This window comes from Nanorana parkeri, unplaced genomic scaffold, assembly GCF_000935625.1.
Source record: "Nanorana parkeri isolate BGI_ZX_2015 unplaced genomic scaffold, ASM93562v1 scaffold8, whole genome shotgun sequence".
In the NCBI taxonomy this organism is placed as follows: domain Eukaryota; kingdom Metazoa; phylum Chordata; class Amphibia; order Anura; family Dicroglossidae; genus Nanorana; species Nanorana parkeri.
In genome coordinates this window covers 3,056,972-3,066,830 of record NW_017306276.1, presented here as the reverse complement: position 1 = coordinate 3,066,830, position 9,859 = coordinate 3,056,972, and the positions used below count along the sequence as shown (strand labels likewise).

At 40.5% G+C, this 9,859-nt stretch overlaps 1 protein-coding gene across 1 annotated transcript in view; it reads left to right on the top strand.

Moving 5' to 3' along the window:
• The first annotated feature begins 865 nt into the window (after positions 1 to 865).
• Positions 866 to 9,859, top strand: part of FRY (FRY microtubule binding protein) — a 257,245-nt gene continuing 248,251 nt past the window's right edge. The window contains exon 1 of the mRNA XM_018554227.1: positions 866 to 1,084. Within this exon, the coding sequence (XP_018409729.1) occupies positions 886 to 1,084 (199 nt within the window). The 5' untranslated portion in view covers positions 866 to 885. The remainder of the gene's footprint in view (positions 1,085 to 9,859) is intronic.

Here is a 9,859-nt window from a genome sequence, read left to right as displayed (position 1 = left end):
TTTTTTATATGTGCATTGCTGCATTTTTATATACGCATTACACTATCTGTTTCAGTGGAAATGCAGCCTAAAAGAATAGTTTTTGTGTGTGTTATGTACTGACTATATATAGATAGATCTATCTATAGATCTATTTATAGATCTATAGATAGTTATAGATCTATAGATATAGATATATATAATGTTATACAGATGTTGTGCAATTTTATTTTCCTGCGGATCATTTGTGAAAGCTGAAATTAAGGTGGTGGTGTTACGTACAGCAACTAGACTTCAGCAGCACTTGTCCAACATGTCCCCATCCTTCCACAGCCGCCATCACTATATTTCTTTTGGGATTAATTATTATTATTATTATTATTATACACGATTTATTTAGCTCCAACAGTTTGCGCAGTGCTTTACAATATAAGGAAGACATTACAATCACAATACAAATCAAGACAAGATGGTAAGGATACATTGTTTACATGCAAAGTAAACATTCAAGAAATATCAATAAGTTCTTGCTGGAAACAAATGGTTGATAACAAGTGAGATGTACTAAGATGACATACCAGGTAACATTTTGGTCAAGGAACCCTGAACGTATTTGTGTTTGTATCCCTCTTTCACCCGGATAGAAGATTATCGGTGCCTTTGAAGTCAGTAATACAAATCTGTTTCTCGATCTTATGGTTTTGTCTTTCCTCCCCTCCTCCTGCTGCTTTGAGCCTTTACCTGTTTAGTAATCCTACACCTGTTGAAGGCCACGCCCCTTTCCTGCTTACACTTCCCAAACAAGTGTATGGCTAAGCATGAGCACACTAGCAGCACGCACGAGAGGGAACCCCCTGTATTTTTATTTTCAATTCTGCTGATTGAGAAAGGGGACACAGCAGCACCATGGCAGTGGATGACAGCAGCCTGTACGACCGGACAAAGAGTAAACTTTGGCTCAATCTCAATGATTTTGTGGTTTCCAGGCGGTGCAGCCTTCCCCCAGAGCTGCTTTCAGGATTGGATCTTAAGGGCAAGATTCCCAAAAACATAAAAATATTGGATCCTTTAAGACGGACTAAAAAGAGACCTTCAATCCTCCCAGGTAAGGGAAGACGTAGGTTCCATTACTGCTTTTTTTAGGGATGACAGATTGCAGGTCCCTGTGTTTCTAAATACTGTAATATAAAAACAATCACAGTGTTACGTCAATCCTGCAGTCCCATGAGATTGTAATTACCCTGCATGCCATGGACATTAATTGCCTTGGTGACATTTTAACATCATTTGCAGGCTGCTCTGCTGCTTACATAGTGTATTCAAGTGCCATAATGCACAAAAAGGTCTCAAAGGTCTACAATTCATTATTATTTACAAATGTAAATGTTCTCTTTTACGTTTTTATGTTACACTTTTCAGCAAGTATTAGGTTCAAAAAGCCAAGAAAGCTGGAAATGATGGCAGTTTTATAGAACATACAAAAAAGGTGATATTTTATGGTACATTTTAATTATTACTTAAAACCAGAGACATTCCAGGACCAAAACCTATCTCTGGGCAAATAGGTAACTATGAAATTGTATGAATGAATTTGGTAGTTCTTGCCTCGTTAGCAACGTGGATGTCTTGGCCATAGACAAGCAGATCAATAGGTAGGAAATACTCTGCTTGTGGTAAATCTTGTGCTGTGACCTGCCACATGGGGCACACGTGCAGTGAGGGGTTTGATGTCAAGCAGTCACAAAAGAGATTCTCCATCTGTGTGATGATAAATGTTTACAACACTCGGGTGCTTTCCTTAATGTGCTGTTAACCCCTTAACGTAACACTAAACTCAGGAATTAGATCTTAAAAATGCATTCAAGTACCTTAAAGGAGAACCATGTGGTGAGTGATTTCCACTCATCCTCATAGTTAGAGCCGACCTGTGACAAAGAAGTGGTCACAGGGCGTCTCTATCGATCGGGAAGTGAGCAGAAACATGCCGCCGATCCGCTCACTTCCCGATCGTCTCCCTGCAGTGAACGGTGACTATCATTTTATCATTCCCCCCTCCCCTCTCCGATCCTCTAGCGCTGAGTGGATGAATGAACAGGGAGAGGGCGGGTTCAGCTGGCTCTGTCTCTAGATAGGCAGAGCCCGCTGTCACTCGCACAGCTTGGTGGATCTTGACAGTATTGTCGGTATCCATCCCGGCTGCGGCGCTCTCAGTATATTGCGGGCAGGAAAATCCTGACAGTATTGTCTGGATCCACCCTTCCACCTGACTTACAGCTGACTCTGCCTCCCTAGAGGCAGAGAGAGCTGTGCCTGCCCCCTCCCCCGTCGATCCCTCCACTCAGTGCTGGAGGTACAGAGAAAGGAGGGGTGGGGGTAATCCCTGCGGGGAGTCGTGATTTATGGTCACCGCTCACTGCAGGGAGAAGATCGGGAACTGACTTAGCGGTATGTAATCGGTCAGTTTTCGATCTGTAGAGCCGACGTGTGACAGCTTCAGTGTCACATGTCGGCTCTAATTATGGAAATGAATGTATTTCACTCTCTCCATAATTCTCCTTTTAATAGGGCACCTGAATACATTTTTAAGATTTAACTCCTGAGTTTAGTGTGACTTTAAGTGGATTAATCATTGGAATAAATGGTCAAATCTATCACATTGTTTTTATTGGCATTTATGTGGTTGTCCTTAGGCTGGCCTTACACAGATGTGAAGATCTGAATGTGATACCTAGTAGTGGCTGTCTGCAAGCCACTATTTCTTTTTATCATATTTTGCATTTTTTTTGCCACTGATGTGTGCAATTTTGGTGACATATGGTGTGCTCTACTGTAACCTCCATTCATCATAATGATAAACAGAGATTCATAGATAACTGCTGACCCCTATAAAAGTCAGCAGTGAAGTACAGTATAAAAATGAAGGGCCCCTTAAGCCATTGTATTAATGCATTTTGTTTGTTATTAGCGCATATCTTATGTGTGTGTGTGATAGCCCTGGACCATTAAAAGTGGAAAATGGTTCTAAAAGATATAAAGTAGAGTGTGTTTCCTTCTAGGAAGCAGATGTGTGGTGATAGTATAGTGTATGTGAACATTGTTCTGGTCCTAGGCTACTACCACTCCAATCATGATAAATGAAGCATTCAACAGGCGATCAACTCTTGGATGTGTATTGAGGAACGCCTAGTACAAATGTTTGTATTACTTAAGTCTTTTTTTAAATGTTTATTGGTTTATTGGTTAAGAACATCAGATACAGCCAACTCATTTCAGGGGAAAGGCCTCCCCCCTTTTGCATGGCTAACAAGCAAAAAACAGTGAAAGCAGCTCAGCAGAATACTTCAGCCTAGCTATACAGACATGGACAAATTTGTTGGTATCCTTCCACAACAAAGGAACCCACAATTTCCTCTGAAATTACGGATTAAAGTAATTGTCATCCATCATCGTTTACATATTTAATAACAGTCAGGCTTTGCTTTTGATTCAACTGATTATAAACTGATCAACTGATTATAAAACAAAAATGATGGGACCCTTAAAGAGGAACTTTACTTACCACACCAAGTTAATGTCTCCTAAAAAAACTATTTTTAAGGCATGCCAACTGTCAAGGTTGCCAGTGTGCTTATTTCAGCTCTCAAGCAAACCTTCAAGCCCTCAAATGGCTGGTGTCATAGATAATCACATGTGCAGCACCATGACAACTGCAATCCATTTAGAGGCTAAGATGGCACCTCCCTTGGCTCTAAAGGATAGGAGGATGAACAACCCCAATTCCAAAAGTTGGGGCGCTGTGTAAAATCTACATACAAACTGAATGCAATGATTTGCAAATCTAATAAACCTATTTCACAATAGTTAATAGAAACATATCACATGCTTGAAAAAAAAAAAAAAACTGAGGAAATGTACCATTTTAAGAAAAAAATAAGGTAATTTTGAAATTGATGACCGGAACACATCTCAAAAAAGTTGGGACAGGGCCATGTTTACCACGGTGTAGCATCCCCTCTCTTTTAACAGCACGCTGTAAATGTCTGGGAACTGAGGAGACTTGTTGCTGGAGTTGTGGAAGCCTGATATAGGATTTTAACTGCTCAACAGTCCAGGGTCTTCTTTGTATTATTTTTCGTTTCAAGATGCTCCAAATATTTTCAATTTGTGAAAGGTCTGGACTGCAGGCAGGTCAGTTAAGCACCCAGACTCTTCTACTACAAAGCCATGCTGTTGTCATAGATGCAGTAGGTGGTCTAACATTGTCCTGCTGAAATATGCAAGACCTTCAATGAAAAAGACATCCTCTGGATGGAAGCATATCGTGCTCTAAAACCTGGTTATATCTTTCAGCATTGATGGTGCCTTTCCAGATGTGCAAGCTGCCCATTCCATATGCACTAATACACCCCCATACCATCAGAGATGCAGGCTTTTGAACTGAACTTTGATAACAAGCCGGAAGGTCCATCCCCTCTTTAGTCCGGAGGACACGGCGCCCATGGTTGCCAAAAAAGAGTGTCAAATTTCGAGTTGTCTGACCACAGAACAGTTTTCCACTTTGCAACAGGCCATTTTAAATTAGCTTTGGCCCAGAGAAGACAGCAGTGTTTCTGGATCATGTTCAGATATGGCTTCTTCTTTGCATGATAGAGCTTCAACTTGCATTTTTGGATGGCCCAACAAACTGTGTTCAAGACAGTGATTTCTGGAAGTATTCCTGAGCCCATGCAGTGATGTCCATCACAGGATCATGCCTGTTTTTAATGCAGTGCCGCCCGAGGGCACGAAAATCACAGGCATCCAATATTGCGTTTCAGCTTTGTCCCTTGCGCAGAGAGATTTCTGCAGATTCTCTGACTCTTTTGATGATATTTTGTACTGTAGATGATGATATCTTTAAAGTCTTTGCAATTTTGCGTTGAGGAACATTATTTTGAAATTGCTCAATGATTTTTAGACTTTTCACAGGTTGTTGAACATCTGCACATCTTTACTTCTGAGACACTGACTCTCTGAGATGCTCTTTTTATATCCAATAATTTTACGTACCTGTTGCCAATTAACCTAATTAGTTGCAAAATGTTCTTTCAGCTCTTCCTTGTTGGTACCACTTACTTTGCCAGCTTTTGTTGCCCAACTTTTTTGAGACGTGTTGCTGCCAACAATTTCAAAATTACCTTATTTTTTTCTTAAAATGGTCCATTTTCTCAGTTTAAACATTGGATATGTTTTCTATTTTCTAGTGTGAATAAAATTTGGGTTTATGAGATTTGCAAATCCTTACGTACTGTTTTTATGTACATTATACACAGCATCCCAAGTTTTTCAGAAATGGGGTTGTAGTTCAGATTGACCCTAATATTTTGTTGCACTACCTTTTAGAGGCAAATACTGCAAACAAGATACTGCAAGTTAGTAGTAGTTTGGCCCACTCTTCTTGAGCAAACTGCTTTAGCTGTCTCAGGTTTGGAGGGTTCTTTCTCCAAACTGCATCTTTCAACTCTTTCTATAGATGTTCAATAGGGTTCAGGTCAGGCTTCATTGAAGGCAACTTCAGAATTATCCAATGTTAGAATGTCATTATTCTGCTGAAGGACCCATAACCTGCACCTGAGTTTTCTGACACTGGGAAGTATGTTTTGCTCCAGAATTTCTTAAAAGTCTGCTGCCAGACACAGGAAATGGGCCCCAAATTCACTCCCCCATTTGTCACCGTATGCACTGTGTGCTTTTCTTTAAAAGCTTATTTTTTTTCATTTGTGAACATATAGTTGATGTGACTTGACAAAAACTCTTTAGTTTTGTCTAATCTGCCTAAAGGACATTCCCCGTTTTGGAAGCTGTCTGTCACGATATGGTGCACGAGTGTCCCCACACCGCATGCAGGTATCTATACAAGAGAACCAATTATGTGACCACACCAAACAATGCTTATGAACTATAATTTATTAGCTACTCCAAAACACCACAACCATAAGCACCCCCGCCACCACCCGCAAGTAACATATAAAAGCCTAACTAATACAAATAACAAAATACACTCCGGAGACAACAGGGCAAACCCTGGGGAGCAGGACAACAAGAGGGGAGCCACTGATCAGGAAGCCTCAGGGCTAAGGATTAGGAGGCAGGATTCAAGGCAATTGTCCTTGGCTTTTGATCTACCTATCCGATTCTGTAGAGGTTAAGCCTGTGGTCTTCAAGCGGATAAAGAGAATCTGGCAGCTCTAGTTGCTTTAGTCCCTTTGTACAATGAACAATAAGATACTAATATTGTTGTTTGCTTAATGTGCTAAAGAAGTTGGCCAAGAAGGTAAGGTCCTACTGTTACACTGTCAATAACAAATGGCATATGCATGTTGTTGACATTTGGATATAATTAAACCATTATCTGTGTTAGTGATTAGATGTCCTGATATTATCCAGGCAATCATTTCTCTGTTTAGCATGTGTAATTATGAATATGGTGATGAGGATGAGACCTGCATACAATGCAAATTATACCAGAGAGACATTGTTACTGATTAATCTAATTGTACTTGGTTTGCTGGATAACTCGCCAAAATTTGTGTAAAAAAATAAAACAAGGCTTTACAGTTATAATATTAACTATTGTTGCGTAGGTTGACATTTACTGGTGTCAGATGCCTTTGTCTTCCTGCTGTGTGATGTGGTTCTACCCTTCAGTCACTATTATGTCCCTTCAAAGCTGCAGGGAAGCACTTCAGCATCTGCTGCTCCAGGTTTGTCTGATGCCTGCCTTCCCCTGCTGCAAGCTGTGGTTTTAGCATTGAGAGCTGCAGGGACACATTAATGATGAAATTGCTGGCAGGAGGAGCCACAGCACACAGCAGGGAGACACATGAGCTGGATAAAGTCATCCTGGATAATTTTGGTAAATGTTATAACGGAACTTTTTCAACTTTTTTTATTGTAACAGAGTCAACAGTAAGCAAACTGGCATGTGAAATTTGCATTATTTAAATTAATAAAAAAATACTTTCCAATAAATGTTACAATTATAACTCAGAATCTCAACTTTTCCTGTAGCTGAGCTTGCCTCTTACCCCTTTCACCTTTCAAGCCTCCCTGTTGGTCAGTGAGGCCAGGCAGGGGTGTTTCTAGCATAATCGCCACCTGGGGTGGCTGGTGGTCGCGTTTCTGAGTGGGGGGTTTTGGTAGTGCTCTGGCCAGCGCTCTGCCAGCTCACTGACATCAAGGGTTGCCAGGATCTGGGAGGGATGCTGGCCAGCGCGTTCCAGGTTGCTAAATGCTGGGAGGGAAGATGTGTATGGCCTTTACACATCTCCCCACCTGGCTTTTAGCAACCTGGGAAACTCTGGTCGGAAAGGGAACCTGCCCTCCTCCCACATGACTCAAAGAAATGCTGCCTCATTATAGGGATGGCTGTGAAGCCAGCCATCTGGTTAAGGCCTTGCTCACATGTGTGTCGTAGAAGTGCACCGAAATGGAAATTTCAAAACCGATACAAAACCGAAATAAAAAAATTGTCAGGCCAAAACCAAAAACAAAAATGTTTTTTATTTTAATTTTTAAAAAAATATTTAATTTTTATTTTGTTATAAATGTTTTTTTTTCAATATATTTTTTTACATTAATTTTTATTAAATATTTTAATTTTTTACTTTTAGGAGCTTCGGGGAAATATTAGGGGTCTAAATAGACCCCTGATATTTCCCTTTTAAAATAGAAAAAGAGATTGAGAACACAGAGTCCTCAATCTCTTTTTCTGTAGCCCCAGTTATCAATGAACAGGAATCCTCTATACTGAGTGTTCCTGTCCATTTATAACATGAGCACAGAGTGTGTTTACTATAACCACAATCATGAATGAACAGGAGGTGATGTAGATCTCTTCCCATTCATTCATTATTGAGGATATAGTACACATACCATGTCCTCAATTATGTACAAACACTCAGCGATCACTGATCACTGACTGCTTGTACCGCTCTCCATCCTGACAGCTGTCACTGGAGGCTGAACGAGCGGTGCAGGGAGGAGAGCTCAGCCACCTATGACAGCGCATGCTGTCTCCGCCCACACCGCCGCTCTCCTGATCTGTGACAGGAGGCTGAGCGGTGTGGGGCGAGAGACGCCGGCACCTCGCAGCTCTCTCCTTCCGCAGTGCTCGCCCGGCTGTGACTCGTTCTCTCCTCCCCGCTGGGACACAGAGCAGTGCCCAGCGGGGAGGAAAGAAAGCAGGGATGCGCCACTGTATCGGCAGAAAAATGGCACTTTCGGCATCTAGCCAAAACTGCCATTTTCGGATGATATGTTTTGGTGGTCGATATATCGGTGCATCCCTAATGTGTCGTAAAAGAAAAACTGCTGAACGCTGATGAATATGCCTATATGTTAACACACGTTTAGGGTGCATTTCAGATGTGTTAACATTGCGGCAGTAAACACTTATTAAACGTCCTCCTTTGTGTTGGTATTTAAGAAAAGAAAAAAGTGATGTTTAAATGGGAGGAAGTCACCAGGTTTGAGGTGTGTTTGGGTTGTGGTATGATATCTTGCATATTTTATGATTTTCGTGCTGCTTTTTGCTGCATTATATGAACCCAACTGTCTTTTTTTGAGGACAACAGCAAGAATTCACAAGAAGTGGCTGCTGGATCCCTTCTATGTTCACCCCTATCATTTAAAAGTGTTTTACGGGACACTTTGAACCTCCACTGTTTTTCCCCCAGTGCCTCCTAACTGTAATAGACTCAGTGAAGGCGTGCTTCCATTTAAATGAGAGGAGGAGGAGGGCAAGAAGCCAAAAGCAACATGCTGTAAAAATTTTACTGCAACATAAAATGACACAATCACAATTGTGTGTATTGCACTGTCCAATGCCCATTGTAACTTTAGTCAGTTGTTGGTAGGCAGAGGGGGAGCACAAAAATGTGACTCAACTGCCTTGCTTTGCTGCATGTGTGAATGAGGCCTAAATTACCAAAAGTGAGGAGGTAGGAGGAAGCGAGGTTAAGCTTAATTTTTACAGGGAAAGTCGAGATTTGCATTGACCCTTATCTACCGGCATCTATAGATCCAGTAATAATGCCGACATGTGATTTTACCGAAGTTAAAATAAGCTCACGTGCTTTTTTTATTAATTGTTTGTTTTAAAGAGTGCAAACTACCATGTGAGTACATACATGCAGCACTTATGTTGTTGCTTTCAGCAGTAATGGTGTGTATATCTTTCAGTAAGAACTGGTTCCACCCAAGCACTTGCATTGTTATTTTTGTGATATAATTTTGGATGAGTCAATACTGCTTCCAGTAAAAATACTTTTCTTCTTTAATAAATACTTTACTGACAAGGCAAATGGTATTCTGGTACCTTGTTTTTCAGTGGATTTGCATTTTTACCTTTTTTTCTTTTGCCTTTTTATTTTTTCCTCTTCCTGCTTGAGAATGTTTGTTAGTTTAGTTATAAAAAGGTTCAGTATACTAAAATAAGCCATTGTGCAGCAAAAGTCTGCAATTGTACATATTCTAGTGAATGTGGTCTGGCTAATGTGCCTGGGATATTTTTAGCTTGTTTAAATATAATAGAATTCTGTTCCTTCCCTGCTGTTCATTCAGTTCCTACACAAGAAGTGGAGCAAAAAATTATATTTGATGGGTAAATTATGAGAAAAGCATTTGTGTTTTAGAATAAATGTAATTTTTTTAATTCGTAAAGCATTAATGTGCACTTTAAAGGGTGCATAAACATCAGATATCAGTCTTGGCCCATAAGAAATCTAAAATCTCTGCCACATTTTGATACCTTAAGGCCACTATTCTTATTGTTATACATGAGTTACATAGCACTAAGGAGGTTATTTACTAAGCTGCCGAAGGCAGCTGAATGAATAAC